This window comes from Electrona antarctica, assembly GCF_951216825.1.
Source record: "Electrona antarctica genome assembly, chromosome: 12".
NCBI classification, from domain to species: Eukaryota; Metazoa; Chordata; class Actinopteri; order Myctophiformes; family Myctophidae; genus Electrona; species Electrona antarctica.
Window position 1 is genome coordinate 28,143,754 of NC_136793.1, and position 16,941 is coordinate 28,160,694.

General features: G+C 45.1%; 1 protein-coding gene and 1 long non-coding RNA gene across 4 annotated transcripts in view; both read right to left on the reverse strand.

The window, feature by feature from the left end:
• Window positions 1–1,573: 1,573 nt before the first annotated feature.
• Window positions 1,574–9,749, reverse strand: LOC306933377. Its single transcript, XR_013791217.1, has 2 exons — window positions 9,595–9,749; window positions 1,574–2,151 (listed from the first exon to the last, which is right to left on the reverse strand). It is a non-coding gene; the product is annotated as an uncharacterized lncRNA (long non-coding RNA).
• Window positions 9,750–10,604: 855 nt separating this feature from the next.
• ccser1 (coiled-coil serine-rich protein 1) overlaps window positions 10,605–16,941 on the reverse strand; it is a 188,315-nt gene continuing 181,978 nt past the window's right edge. For all 3 annotated transcript variants that reach the window (XM_079516555.1, XM_079516556.1, XM_079516554.1), the window contains exon 12: window positions 10,605–15,875. In XM_079516555.1, the coding sequence (XP_079372681.1) occupies window positions 15,045–15,875 (831 nt within the window). In that variant the 3' untranslated portion in view covers window positions 10,605–15,044. The remainder of the gene's footprint in view (window positions 15,876–16,941) is intronic.

Consider the following 16,941-nt stretch of genomic DNA (forward strand, 5'->3'; position numbering starts at 1 on the left):
AACCATGCAAGCCAACACACCAACCTGCAAATCGGGAGCAATTCGTTGTTCAGTCTTGCTCAAGGACACTTCAACACTAACTCTGGGGGAGCCCAGGATCGAACTGGGAACCTCACAGTTCCCATACAGCTGCTCTACTGGCCACTCTACCCCTGAGCCACTGTGACAGTGTGATATGGACCCGATTGTTATGTGTGTTGAGTGTGTCCAGTATACAGGTCTCAAGCTTAACAACGTAAAAGGCCCCAATGCAATAAGAGGTTTGATTTGGACAGTTAGAGGGAGTGACAAGAGATATTGGCTCATATATGGAGAGGGAGGAGAGAATTATGTCAACGAAAAATAGAGAGGCAATGTGACAGGGAGGAGGGGGGTGGGGGGGGGGGGGCGTGGGGGTACAAACTAAATGGACCCAACCTATCTAGAGTGATTTTGACAAATGGCACAGCAACGGAGCAATGACTGTGACATGCACAGACACATGGAGGAGCCACTGGAATCAATAATGTGATAGTGACACAAAATGGGTTGAATCCTGACACAAGTTCAGGCTGTTCAGCATATTAAATTCAACTGACAAGTGATTGAGTGATGTGCAAGGTGTGCGATATCTCTCTATCCCAGCATGGCAGACACAAGAGACACTATACTTTCATAGCACACTAAATTGATGCCTACAGCTAGACATCTGCAAGTGGTCTGAGACGGCTTCAGTACATATTATTGATCCGTCTAGAATAATTCAACTTATGATGACTGAGAAAGTAGTCCAAGTCAGGGTTTTCCAAACTTTTCCATTCCAAGTAGAATCTGGCTGCCACCCGCTTATAGCAAAAAAACTACAGTGTATATTTTGGGCTGTTGCACCGGCCTCGTGCCGGTAAGATAGGTGGTTCAGATCCATCAATCTGCCCAATAGGCCGATAGACATGCCCGTATATGGGCTGATGATGACATCAGGGATCTCCATGGGCATCTTTATGGGCATAAAAGAGACACAGAAACGGGTATAAGGTAGGGCACGCTTTCCCAACGTTAATTCTTCCCCACTTGCATCGTTCCCGAGTACGCCTCTTTACACTCCTCTCTAATTAGCACCCCCTGGCGTGCACCCCCACTGGTTTAAGTACTCATACTGCCCAGAAACTGCTGCATCTCTAAAAAAAAAAAAAAAGATTCAAGGATATAACAGCTATCTGATCTCATTACAACAATATCCAGTGAAAGAATATTTCCCGGCTTATTTGTTTTGTTCATCATGATTAATTTCTATAACCATTACAGACAGATGAGATGCCTGCCTGTAGATGGATCATGGAATATCCCCGCTTTCCTCTTGACATCTCCTTTCTTACTTGATCCAGATGCAGCCGTTTTTAAGTGTGCCTGGCAGGCACTGTACTGCAGTATCATGTGACTTTAACATGGTGGACTTGGTGGACTCAATTTGGATTAATTACTGTGCATTACTTGACCATACAGTACAGTATGAACTTGAACAATGACCACTGCAATATGCAAACATTTCATTGGCATGCCAAAATATGTACACAAGGTCAGAAAGGACAAACTGAAAATCAATTTCTCATTTAATTTGCAATACTGTATTTGCCCATATACTTTTCCAGAGATATACAGCGAAGTGAGGTCAGATATAATTTTGCAATGTGAATATGTGATGCACAGGCATCACTATCCTAACACAATCCTATGGCATGGGGACTGTGACATGCCACAACATAACACATGATGATTGCACTATTTTGGAAACCATGGTAGCACACACGTCTCACAGAGGTGCTAACATGGAAGCAATGATTTGTAAGACAGTAAAGGAATGGGTCATGGAGGAAAAACATCCAGCATTGGCTATGGACAATGCATCTAATATGCCTTGCTTCACAGTACCGTCTATGCTGTGTGGACACAGTAAATCTTGTGTCGTGCACTGTCATCACGCACGTAGCACAGACATGTCACTGCAGTTTCCCCAGAAGCCCTCAAGGTCTCCATGTGTTGCGACAAATAAATTCCCAGAATTGTCCGCAGCACAAAATGATAGCCGATGTTCCGTCTGGATGGACCAGCGTGGACGATATGGCTGAGCGCTTCCTATCGAGCAGCAGCCAGCCATCCCCTGCACTACTTTCCCTGGAGGCGAGGAAGAAGGAAAGGGACCAGGATGTAATGGCGTTCAGAGAGTCAGACATGTCCAGTGCTGAGGCCTTTCTCAGGGCTCTAAAGCCCATAGTGGCAACTACAGGTCCATCTCAAGTAATTAGAATATTTTGTAAAAGTTCATTTTCTTCCGTAATATAATTCTTTCATATATTCTCAATTCATTGTGCATAAAGTGAAGTATTTAAAACATTTTTTTGTTATAATCTTGATGATTATGGCGTACAGCTCATGCAAATCAAAATATCCTATCTCAATTAATTAGAATATTTTACGAGACCACTAAGGTCTGGGCTACTTTTGAACAAATCCTTTCATCAATGGAGGTGATCAGCCAGTGGCACTGTTGAGGTGTTATGGAAGCCCAGGTTTACTTTGATAACAGCTGTAAATTAATTTGTATTGTTCAGTCTTATGTCTCACACCTTCCTCTTGGCAATACAACCTAGATTCTCTGTGGGGTTCAGGTCAGGCCAGTTGGCTGGTCAGTTAAGCACAGTAATACCATGGTCAGTACACCAGTTACTAGTAGTTTTGGCTCTGTGGGCAGGTGCCAAATCGAGCTTGTCAACATACTGAAGCACAATGTACTCTAAAAAGATGGCTGTGTTGAAACCAGTGTTAAGTTCTCAGTGGATCAACACCATAGCAGATAACATGACCTAAATCATCACTGTGTTTTGTCATGTCCAGAGTCTCAACACAAACATCTATTATGATATTTTACAGCACTGTGTGCCTCTGGACGCAGGGATAATCCCAGTGGACATTGTCCAAAAGAAATATTCAGTTTTATGCAAGGATATTTTTAAGATTTCAAAGAAATGTAACCAGCGTAGAAGTCATTAACACCATAAGGGTTCTGGTGCATGGATACAGAGCAGATCAGAAAACGAAGGAGCGAAGACTCAAACGCAAGACTGAATTATCAGTGTTAGCTATGTTCTCTACAGAAGGCCCCAATGTCAGTGAGTCAGTACTACCGGCCAAGAAGCAGCAGTGCATTGACATTGTGGACCACAGCAACGTGCTCTCAGCAAAGGCTGAGGTGAAAGTTCATGACAGCGGAGACATGAGGACATCTAAGCAACGGCCAGATGACAGCGACACTCAACGCTCTGTTAAGAGGGAGCTGGAACGGGTGCGTTGCCTGAAAGAGGACTTGACCAGTGAATTAAGGACACAGAGACAGTCTATGCGTGCCATATAAACACGGTTGAGTGAAATTCTGATGAAAGAGGCACATCTGATCCTCGATTTGGATGACCTGCAGGATGAGGCTGCGCACAGCCACAGAGACAGTTTACATGGAGGTGATGACATCTACAGAAGGACTGCAAGCCCCAATCCGGCCATGAGCACCATTTCTGTTTGTGACAACGGCAGCAACCTGTCACAGGAGGAAGTGAGGGGGGACGCTGTCATGGTGCTGAGCTCTCTTGGTGATAGTCTCACCGTTCTTCGTGGGCAGATTTCTGTGAAGAGAGTTTTCAGGAGAATATTACGGATTCAGCCGCTACTACGTACCTGGGGGAGCGTTTGGCTGGATTGACTGCTCAAGAAAAAGACTTGGTTCAACTATACAAAGAGCTGGAGAGCAAACACTGCCGTGACAGAGCTGCTGGACGCACGGAGAAACGTGTGTTACCGAGTCACGACAGGCAGTGGAAGGAAGAGGAGAGACGTGATGAGGATTTTGAACAGGACAGCAGTGATTGTGAGAGCCATTCCCGCACTCGCACACGTTCGAGCCGGAGACGTGTGAGAGACTCCAGGGGGGCCTTGAACAAATGCCCATGCAGATCAAAGAGGCCCACACCTGACATTGATGATAACTGCCCCAGGATGCTCCCGGTGCTGGGGAAGGGCAGACAAATGGAGTACAAGCCATGGGCGTCCGTCGACATGACTGACATTGTACGTCAACTTCCCCCTTTGCGGGATGGTGCGCACGGCTGGATATTGAAGTCCTTTTGACTGGGACAGAGCTAACTATGGGTGACTTAAAACAACTTCTTGCAAATCTAATTGGCATAGACGGCCTGGATGACATTCTTGCACGTGCGGGACTCCGACTGTACTCAGGCACGACGGCTGGAGATGCAGAACTTTTCTTGGGTCACAGAGGAGCATTATGGCATGCGCTGAGAGACTTGTACCCCACTGACGTGCATCCGGATACGATTACGATATCTCCACTGGGGGTCTCCGAACCGCCACGTAAATATGTCGCCAGGGTTGCCCAGGAATGGATGGATGTCACAGGAAAGGACCCTGAGCGTAATGATTTGGAACGGTCTATTGTCCGCTCCAAAATTGAACAAGGTCTTCCTGAAAAAGTCAGGGCCAATCTGGAGACAGTGGTTGGTTTGGCGATATTGCCCCTCGTACAATATGTGGAACACATTGTACACTGGGTTGGATTTGTTGCACGGCTGTTTTGCCGAACAGTCCGCAGCCACAGCAGTGGGAACCAGCACCTCCACAACCACTTCTGCCATGGAGAGTACGAGAGACACCTGATTTTGTGGGGCCACAACAGAGGCAGTGGGAGAACCCGCCACAGCAGAGATGGCAACAGTGGGGATGTCAGCCACCGATGCCACCCGGGGCTGCACCATGGGCAGTACAGGCGTATACTTCCCAGCAAGGATATATGCCACAGACACGTCACAGCTGGAGAATGAGAGGAGTTTGCCATAAATGTGGGACATATGGTCATTTTTCTGGACAGTGTGACCAGAAACCACATTGGGAAACTTTGAGGGAAGTCAAGTTGACCGGACCTCATGGATGATGAGGATAGCTGAAGGAGAAGTGTCATGGCTCCTCCATGCTCTTCTTTTACAGGTGACTTGACACGCCCCTCTCTGTGCTATTGAAAGCATGGCTTTTGTCACCTAGCTGTCATCTGACACTGACCTTTTCTAGATATTGCTAGATATATCTAGGGGCACTGAGGAAATGTATTGTCACCCCATTTGTGCATTTGGCATGAAGGATGGACATTTTGCTTTTGACACTTTGAGGTTTAGTTTAGGGAAAGAAAGACTTTCTATGGAAAATGTTGTTTAATTGTTAGTTAAAATAGGCCTAAAATAGGATAATATGTCCAATATTACTTTGTCTCCTGTCCATTATTCTGCTATTACTAGGTACCGGTAATATATTGCAGAAAATGTTGAACTGATGGGGATAGTATTAATACGGATTGAACCTCACCATGAGTATTACATGTTTTAGCTCTTAGTTTGTGTGCAACTTTCCGAATCATGGCTCAGATGATGGTTTCTGCAGGACCATTCATCTGTCCATTGTTCCATGAAAGTTGCTCACTAACTAAGAAGGGGGGAGAAGGGAATATTATTCTTATTAAGTCGATATTGGAATACACTTCCACACAAATATTAATGTCCATACAGGTACAGGGATCAGCCTCTCTCACCCTCTCCCTTGCTCAGCTGGCAGGGGGGAAGGGGGGTCAGAGGTGCAATGGGTATTTGTGTTTGTCTGTGTGTGTACTGAAGTCCTGGCCAGGCCTGTTTGTGAGAGAAAGAATGTTGGGGAACAAATTAAAAATAGTACAGGAATTAGTCTAGGAACAGTTTACTGGTATTACAGAAGCTGTCCATTGGTATACTACTTTAATTTATTTTATCTGGGTGTGAAAACAAACGGCTTTAGACGGGTCATTGTCTAACAGATGTCAAATAACATAGCTTTTGATTTTGTTAATTTTGTTTTGAGTTTTGATTTTGTTCATTTTGTTTTGAGTTTTGTGTCAACCTGACTGTGTTTTACCTTCTCATTATCCAGGGGGGAAGAGGGTAATTACCTACGAAGGGAGACAGTTTGGGGAATTTGAATTTTTTTTGATTTTTTGAGAAAAAAGTGAACATTGTTTTGGAAAAATAATTGGTCATTTATAAAATATGAATTATGTCTGGGGAATATTACATTCCCCAGAAGGGGGGTCTGATGTATATTTGGATAGCTTATGCCTCTCAACATATGTCATAATTGTACACATAACACTTCAGCCTAGAGGAGGTCACATGCAGGGAAGCCTGAGTGAGTTCATCTAGGATAGCAAGTCACTAAAACACTTTAAGATAGTCAGCTGTGAGTTCTTCCTGTCATATAGTACGGACAGTGACTTTTACCAGTCAGGAATCCTTTTACAGATCAAGGACCCCTGTGGTAATTGCTGACCCCTGTGGTAACTTGTTGACTGAGAGGCAACAGAGCCTTAAGGGCCAACCACACACACACACACACACACACACACACACACACACACACACACACACACACACACACACACACACACACACACACACACACACACACACACACACACACACACACACACACACACACACACACACACACACACACACACACACACACACGTTAGAAATGTATAAGATGGGACAGGGAATCAGTAAGAGAGAGAGAGTAAGTGAGAGACAGCAGAGAGATACAAGGGGGGACCTAGGCTCTGCCTGGGACGAAGGCTTCAATATGCTGTAACTATGGAACGATGATATCTGTAACCTGTCTGTAAAACTGACCAATAAATGGAAAGAAGGATATGTGCCTGCTTGGATCTCCTATTCATTTCAACAGCAACTTCAACAAAGGAATTAGGTAATCTCCACAGAACCCTGTAGAAAAGTGACATCAGTACATTGACAAGCTTTATGTTGATGCTGATCTTCCTTTTCCAGCAGCGTGTGTTGAGACTCTGGACAGAGCCAAAACTACTAGTAACTGGTGTACTGACCATGGTATTACTGTGCTTAACTGACCAGCCAACTGGCCTGACCTGAACCCCACAGAGAATGTCAAGAGGAAGGTGTGAGACATAAGACTGAACAATACAAATTCATTTACAGCTGTTATCAGGGGGAGAAGAAGACAGCCTCCACATGGCCTCCCCCGCAAGTAGCTAAAGAGTATAGTTGCAAGGTTGCATGCCCTTTAAGCGAAACAAATGTCTTCACAACGTCCACCGACCACAGCCCCAGAGCTAGCGCTCCTCCAGCTCAACGTCGAAGGTCTCACCACTGCCAAGATCAACATCCTTGAGCAAATAGTCAGCAAAAACAACATGACAGTGATCACCCTGCAGGAGACCCACCAGGAAAACAAGAACATCCTGAGGGTCTATGGGTACACCTTGGCCGGCCACATCGCCAGTAAACATCATGGCATGGCCACATTTGTCCGCAAAGATATGGCCTGGTCAGCCACCGGACAGTCTCCAGAGGGCGCAGAGATAGAATGGATTAACACCAAAGTGCAAGACACTACCATCGTCAACATCTACAAACCACCACCCAGCAGATTGGTCCCATCGTCCCTGCCAGATGTCCCAGCCCCTGCCGTGTACGCTGACGACTTCAATAGCCACCATACAGACTGGGGTTACAGCAGCTCCAATGCCGATGGTGACTTCCTGGTAGACTGGGCCTCTACTGTCGATGCTTCACTCCTATACGACCCAAAGGAGCCATGCACATTCTACTCTGCACGATGGAACAGCACCACCAATCCAGACCTGGCATTCGCAAAATGGCACAACAACCAGTCTCTCCCTGTAAGACGCATCCTGGACATGTTTCCCCGGTCTCACCACCGACCGTCGCTCATCACCATCCCATCTTTGGTCCAGCCTGTGCAAGGGAGGGATGTCAAGTGGAAGGCAGCAGAACCATCCAGGCTTCACCACTACATTGAGGATCCCACAGATGTTCCTGGCCAACACCTCCCCCGCAAGGAGTGGACAACGCTCAACCGCCTGAGGATGGGTGTCGGACGTTTTGGTGCAGCAATGCAGAAGTGGGGTCTCACAGACAGTGCCCACTGCGAATGTGGGGATCCATTACAGACTGTGGAACACGTGCTGACCAGCTGCCCCATATACCGGCCACCGAATGGTGATCGTGGGTTAATTGACCTAGACGATGACACACTGGACTGGCTTGCTGCAACGGAGTTGAAGGTCTAAGGACATACGACAGAAGAAGCTGTTATCAAAGCAAACCTGGGCTTCCATAACACCTCAACAGTGCCACAGGATGATCACCTCCATGCCACACCCCATTGATGAAATCATTTGTTCAAAAGTAGCCCAGACCAAGTATTAACTACATACATTAATATACTTTTCAGATGGTCGACATTTCTCGTTTAAAAAATCATTTTTTTAGTGGTCTCGTAAAATATTCTAATTCATTGAGATAGGATTTTTAGATTTCCATGAGCTGTACGCCATAATCATCAAGATTAAAACAAAAATGTTTTAAATACTTCACTTTATGCACAATGAATTGAGAATATATGAAAGTTTCACTTTTGGAATTATATTACGGAAGAAAACTTTTACAAAATATTCTAATTACTTGAGAAAGACCTGTATGTCATATGTGATTGCCCAACACATGCACAGGGTTTTCAACACATGCACAGGGTTTTCAAGACATGCAAAAAACTGGAAGATACATTTGTTGTGGAAATGCCTGATTATTATACTTTGTCAAGACTTGCTGAAACTGTATGTGAGTGACCACAGGAAAAGGTTACCCAATATGCGTCATCATCAGCAAAATGGTAGAGCGATTTAAAGCTCTACCATCCCTGTCAGAAGATATGAGCGGCATAAAACAACCAGAATGATTGTTGAGGCTGTAACAATAGATAGTACACACCACCCTCAGGGCCCAGGCGGGCCCATGTTCAATTAAAAGCATAAATAATTAAACTGAAAATATGAATAACTAGACATCAGTTGCAATTAGCAGTGGTTCCGAGTTTTACTCACTCGCTAAAGTTAGCTCGCTGTGGTGCCTCTCGTGGCACAATGTAAGGACTTTTAAGGACTTAAGACTTTTTGAATTCCAGAAAAAAAAGAAAAAAAAGACCAGTGCTGCATCAGAAGAAATCAAACTAAATGACCAAATTACCTAACCTGACTCCGCCAGATGGGGCAGCAGAGAGTACACTGGGTTCCCCCCTCCTGCTCCCTTCTGGGAACTCTCAGGCAGACTTGATGCCCGGCCACAAAACGGCCTGGCCAATCAGCAGCAGCTTCTAGCAGCTTCTTCTAGCTTCTAGCTGCTGCTGATTGGCCAGGCCGTTTTGTGGCCGGGCATCAAAACATTTGAAAATAGCCGATCTACAAGCTTGTAGATCTGCTGCTAGTTTGACAATATTTATTTGTGAAACCGTGTGAGTCAAACAAAAATGTAATGCCTCAACTCCTGAATTTCAAGTGCTTGTGAAGGTCCCCAGTTCATATATGATTCTGTTGAGAGGTCATGGCCTGAAAAGGTTGAGAACCAATATAGCCTAGGTACGTATAGACTGCAGTATGTGTCCCAATATCCTTCCCTTGTGTTTTTGTGTGTTTACCTCTCCTGAGTCCTGTTTCATGTGTGTCTGTGTCATCCGACGGCACGTTATTCCGACATCACATTACTACTAACCCTACCCCTAACCTAACCCTCTCGTTGGTCTCTGTATGTGTGGTGTTGGTCTTTCTGTGCTGTGTGTTCCTGTCCTGCTGCTCATCCTGCACACCTGCACGCTGCATTTAATCACCTCCCTCAGCCAACACACCTGCCATCCATCAGCTCATCACCTCTCCTGTATTTTAACCCAGGCACCTCACCCACTCCCAGCTGCCTGGCTGCTTGCTTATCTGCTTGCCTGCCATTCCAGCCTTCCCACGCCATTCCCCACAAATATAAACCTTCTTAGACCTCTCACCTAATCTCTCGTGGCTGTATTATTTATTTGTGTTTGCTCTGAATTTCATGTGTGCGCATATTGCATAGCAGCTTGCAATGCAGATTCATCTAGAATAGCATTATTATTTTATTTATGTTTAATTTTTTTACCAGTGAGTTATCATGTATCCATCCAAGTTAAAAAGATGCAGTAGGTCAGTGACTTGAATGCATATCATTTTCTAGAGGAATTCTTATGCACATGCATTTAACATTGTTTAATACAATCAGATAGGACTTTTCTGTTTGGATGTATGGGCTGTCAAGGCCAGGAAGTAGTTTTTTTTGCCACTCAGTAATGAGTAGGCGTTCCTGTAGAACTTCCTGCCGGCCGGGTATGATTGATTATTCATTTAATGGCAGATCCCAGTAATTTTATCTCGTTGAATTACAGAGCAAGTTAAAAGTAACACGCTGCAACATGTTTTTACATCCATTTTATTAATAGTATATAATAACAATACAGTGGATGAATATTTCAGTGATAAAATGTCCTTCATGAACTAACAACCTTGAGGTTGAAAAGGTTAGGCTACCTTTGAGACCTATAGTAGGGAAATAACCCTAACCCTAACCCTAACCCGAGGGTGACGGACTGGCGGCACGCTTTAAAAAAAAGTTCCATTCAGTAATTATAGCCTGTATGGAACATATGCCCACTGAACAGCTACTGCATTAACCCCTCCATCTTCAATTTAGCCTATAGCTCGACAAAGGGGAAAACCTGGTTAAAGGCTTGGCATGTTATGCTTGGTTTAAACTCTGTTGTTCATCATGTTGTGCTGCTTGTGCACCAAAAATAGCAGATCTGTTTTTGGTGCGTGACAGCGGTACACAACTATATCATCTAAATCAGGTGTCAGGTTCATGGGTTGACCCAAACCTCCCCGTTAGTACTGTTCAGATGTCTCTTTAGTCAGCCCAAAGTGATAAAAAGGCTAGCATAGTTTTTACATGATGTGCATTATTCTTGCACGAAGATTGCATTTCAATTAGCAGAAGATTCAGATTGACTCGACTCACCTTTTGATTGAGGTTCAAGTAAAGCGATGAGATCTCGATTGTTACTAATCTGATTGTTCCGTTGTACATCCAGTTTAAGATGTATTCGCAGCATTTCATGAAACCAAACCCCTTTTTCTGGTTTTAATCTCATATTTTCCACAATGTGAACCCTGTAATTTATATATACTTCAAAATGAACATTAAGATACATTTACATAAATATTAACAGAGTAAAACAATATATATACAGTCCAGTTTCATTACTTTACCTGTTCATTAAGACAATAAAAAATATATACAAATATACGTATTGCCATAGAGACATTAGACTTCTCTCCGTGACTGATTAGCATTACACTCCTTTAAACAATATTTCCCAACAGCATTTTCCTCATCGGAATCAGTGAAATCAATGCTAATAACATCCTCGGAAATCACAGTACATATATAGTCATTAAACAATAAACATAATAACAAAATGATTATAATAACAATAATAATTATAAAAATCAAAATAAATAACACTAATCATAATCACTGACCACTATCACCACCATCATATTTACCTGCAAGTGCTAATGTGGTTTTGGGAAACTGGTTTTATGTGACAAGAATCATAAATAAGGCAGGAATAAATAAATAACTTCCCTAAAAAGGGACTGAAGTATCTTAATCGTACATGTAGCAAGAACCGTGGGATATCAAGTCCTGTAAGTCACGGCCACTTCAGGATGGCAGATACATTGTTTTCCAGTGGTGAGATTTTCAGCAGCCTGACCTTTAAGGCCACATTTATATAGTCTATCAGGTGTGAGTTTCCATTGCGTGTAATCAAGAGTACACACGTTGAATTCTGTCTTAATTCTGAGATTTGCTGTTTGGACACCACCAGAATGATCACATCATTTCAAATAAGGTACAGAAAACTGTTGAGTTAGCAGTGCACACAAAGTCCCTCTTTATACAAATACAAAATTTGAATTCTTCTGTGACCACCGGTAGCATCCATTATGAGGTCTGTCAGGCGAAACGTCTCAGGTTTTCCCTGCTTTAATCACCCACCACTTGTAAACAAACCCTGCCAGGAATGTTCAGTTCACATTAGACTCTGTGATGCACACAGTGTATGACGGTGCAAGGGTTAAGCAGGCGGGGACAGGTGGCGCAGGAGAGCAAGGCAGATAAAAGAGTGTGAGAGGTGGCAGAGGGGTGAGGGAAGATGAGAGCAGAATGGACGGGAGGGGGAGGAAAGGGGATGGAGAGCGGGGAGAGGGTATAGGAAGAGGAGAAGGGTTGGAGCCTGGGGAGGGAAGAGTAAAGGTGATGGGAGGGGAGGGGAAGAGTAGGGGGTGAGAGGTAAAGGTAAAAAGAGGGGGGAATGAGAACTAGGAAAGGAGGGGGCTAGAAACGAGGAGCTAGAAAGCAACAGGAAATCAACCCTGTACCCTGTAGAGTACAGGGAGGAAATAGATGTCTGTGGAGCGGCAGAGAGAAAGGAGATGAGCAGTAAGAGAGTGGAACAGAGCTGAGGGGGAAGAATTGTCACTCTCAACAGTGGAGTAAAGTTGTGTCCTTCACCTCTACGAGTCCTTGCCTCTCAGCCAATGCACACACACACTTCCCTACAGGGGGTCACAGTTTAGAGCCAGACAAGGTCAACAACTCTCTCCTAAACTGAACACGTTCTTTGTTCTAATGGAACAAAGGTGCTGTGAACCTTTGCACTGTACTTGGCAGCTGGGGCAGGCTTCTGCCACCTGTAGATAGGACAGTGCAATCCTCATACATCCCAACCCCTCGGGAATGAAGTTCCATTATGTTGACTAGTCCGCTGAGAAATCTAGATAGAGGTTTACTGTGTTCAGCTATGGACTTTCTTCCCAACACGTTTTAGGATACATCTTGTGGTAGAAAATTCAGTTTGATCAGAATCCCTAATGGTTGAGTTCACAAATCATTCAGACATTGGCGTATAAACTAAGATCTTGTTTCCTTTCACATTGAACAGTAACCTGTGAACAATGAAGCAGGGCTCAGCTGGTTATGGCAGTTACATGAAAATCGTTCTCAATACAAAAGTCATATTCCGCGTGTCTTAGTGTCAAAACAGTGCATTGCTAGCCTGATGATAGCATCCATTTGAGTTGAAATTCAGGCTAGCACATTAGGACTGGGCATCTTTGGAAAAATGTGTAACTCCAGTTTCGATACAGGGTTTTTAACATAGTACTTTCAACCAATACCTTTCTGCAGTATCTTGAATGAAGACAGGGAGCACTTTGGTGAGCCAGTGCAAGCCAGTATCTCTTGTTGTTGGTACAGTATATGTAATCATTTGTTTTCCAAATCAACTTGGAGTTGACTCCTTCAATTAAAAAATACATAATTCCACAGAAAGCCTGAGATAGCTTTGTAATAATCCAGTATGGTGAAGTGTTTTTAATACCTTTTGACGCCTTACAAACGTTTCCATTGCTTCTATATACTAGCGTACTGTATATCAATAAGATACTGTTCCGCATTATTGTTTGATACCCAGTCCTAAAGAGCATTTCTATTAAATATATTCATCTTACATCTGTGATATCTAGTATGCAGTCCTACATAATGCCATGGGTAGCGTGATAAGCAGTTTCTTTTTCTTATAAAAACTATTTTCCATTATTAAGCATACAGTACATCTACAGTATTGGATAAACATTCAAATTTCAAAAGGTTCATATGTGATTTTCTTTCTTTTATATTATGGAGATGTATTCATATGAATTATTCAAATTTGATAACTTTATCCAAACACGTGTGAGTGGTTATTATTATTAAAAGTGCCCTTTGTCACTATACAAAATGTTTTAGCAGAATTGTATGTAACTTTTATGAAGCATGCAGTTTCTAAAGGAGGAATTCCACCTTAAAATGGATGAACAGAGTCAGTTGATGTCAGTGTTGATTTGACATACAGTAGCATTTGGCAATGATTACATCTTCGTGAAAGTCAACTATTGTCTGTCATATAGTTCCATAAGCAGCACATGATTTGTTCTGGTTACAGTTAAATCATAAAAAATAAGAGTAGGCCTATCTTAAAACACACACACACACACACACACACACACACACACACACACACACACACACACACACACACACACACACACACACACACACACACACACACACACACACACACACACACACACACACACACACACACACACACACACAAGATGAGGGTGGGTGTGTTTGTGTCTAAGTGTCTATAGAGTGTGTTTGTGTATGTTTCTGTGCACTGGCGTAAGAGTTAGTGTGCATTGTGAGGGCCTGTCTGTGGGTGTTAGCAGCTCTCAACTGTCGGCATGACGTGGGAGGCCTAATAGACAGACAGATGAGTGCCTTAAAAACTACTTATATAACCCTAGCATCCCCATTCTGGTGGGAAACAATAGCAGATATACAAGTTCTGTGCAAGCTCTACAAGCAGCACATTGAGTTAACTTCTGACACATTGTGAGATTGCAGATGACAACATTTGGTGAATACAGTAGAGGTGGGAAAAAGAGTGGACTAAGTATAAAGCCAACTCCGGTCAACTAAGTATTAGTTTACTAAACCTGAAAGGTTGGCGCTGCACCTGGACCGCTCTTTTTCCTCTCACTACACCAAATGTCTTCACCGAACTCACACAACTCACAATGTGTAGTGAGCTTGTACATGTGCTATATTCGACCAATTGTTCCCCCCAGAATGGGGACACTAGGGTTCAAGTGGTTAAGTGCTTAATATTCTGCCTGACATTTGTTTGTGTGTGTGCGCTCATGAGATCACATCTATCCATCTTCTGACACCCAAATACCAGCAGAAGGTTGATCTGAACTTCACCGCGCGCGCGAGCGTGTGTGCATGTGTGTGTGTGTGTGTGTACATGTATGACAACACGTCTCGGAGGGGAAGAAGACTAAAACAAACAACAATCCATTATTCAAGTCTAGTGTTATGGCTGCTCATAGCTGAGGTGGTTTGTGTGTGCGTGTGCATGTGCGTGTGTGCGTGTGTGTGTGTGTTTTAGTGCCCTCAGCTGTCTCTTTGTGCAAGGGCTTGCAGTTCGGCAGTATGAAGGGAGTGTTGGAGGAAGACATTTTTACGGCTGTAACTATGCAGTGAAAGGGGGCCTCGCGGCGGCTGCCCCAAACGACCAGTGAACAAGGATGAAGAGGAGGAGGATGACGAGGAGGAGGAAGACGAGGCAGGGGGAGGAGTATGAGGCATAGGAGAGGCTCGGTCAGAGGAGGGGCTCGGACAGGGGCTTCCACGGCTGGCTAGGCTGTGGAGGCTGGAGGAGGCGCTGCTCCCGACTCCCCCCGCCGCACGGGGGATCTGGCTGGGTGGGAGGTGCTCGCCTCCCCCTCTCCTTGGTCCTCCTCCTCCTCCTGGAGCTAAGGATTCAGAGGAAGAGAGCGCCTCCTCTGGCTGCCGGGGGGAACGTGTTGTCGGTGCGGGGAGAGTAGCGGAGGAAGAGCCAGAGCCTGGGGCTTTATTTGGACATGGGTCTGAGGATGGAGCTTTTGGCCAGGCCGAGGAGGCAGGAGTCGATGCGGGGGCCAGAGCCGCGGAAGTGGAGGATGTGGAGGCAGGGCCGGGGTTTGGAGCTGTGCCCGAGCCTGAGACTGCGGCCCGAGGTGAGGACTGGGCTAGAATCCCTAGGAGCCCCTGGCAGTGACGCTCCTCTCTGGCAGTGTGTCGTTCTGAGGCAGGGGGTCGGCTGTACAGCGGCGTGTAGTGGTGCGAGAGGTGCTGGTTAGACAGGTCCCCTCCGAGAGCTGGCGCCCGCAGTCCCCTTCTGTCCCTTAGAGCCAAGCTGCTGTTGTTGCTGCCTTGTCCTGCCCATCGCCCTGGATGGTTGGCCTGGACAGAGGAGAGAAGGAGAGAAGAAGCGACATTAGATTTGACATTAACTTAAGGCCACGCCCTGACCGTTGACGTTAGACTAGAGCAACATGGCTACTGTGTTAACTGTGGATGTGGTCAATACAGAGGGAACCAGAGTCAGAGACACTGAGACAGACAGAGACAAACAGAGAGAAACTGAGACATGGAGATAGCGAGCGAGCGAGAGAGAGAGAGCTGTTGTGTGTTCAGTATAGATGAAGCTAGTTAATTGGGTGACATTTGGAGAATGGTCTCCCTGGGCTCTTGCAGCTTGTTCTAATTGTTTCCAAACCAACCGGAACCATGCTCACTAAAGAACACACACACACACACACACACACACACACACACACACACACACACACACACACACACACACACACACACACACACACACACACACACACACACACACACACACACACACACACACACACACACACACACACACACACACACACACACACACACACACACACACATTTTTACCCATATTCCACACATGGAGAAAGGCGTGCACACTGAGATACCTACTATGCAAACCTACAACACACGCACACACACACGTGCGTGTGCACACACACACACACACACACACACACACACACACACACACACACACACACACACACACACACACACACACAGTGGGGAGGGTGGCACACAAAACTACATGGCAGAAATGAAAGCCACCTGTTCTCTTTCACACTTCACTGCCCCCGTTATGCAACATGTTCCCAATACACAGATGCATGCGCACGCACGCACGCACGCACGCACGCACGCACGCACGCACGCACGCACGCACGCACGCACGCACGCACGCACGCACGCACGCACGCACGCACGCACGCACGCACCCATCCCCCCCCACCCCCAAAAGAAAAGGGAAGCACTGGGGGGACACTGGGGAGGCACTGGGAGGCACCTGTAGTACCAGGGTCCATTGTGAAACGTTCACAATCTGTTTGCACAATGAACCTTGTAGTGGAGTAAGTAGAGTTGACAGAAGCAAAAGTAACAGCTATATCCATTCAAGATG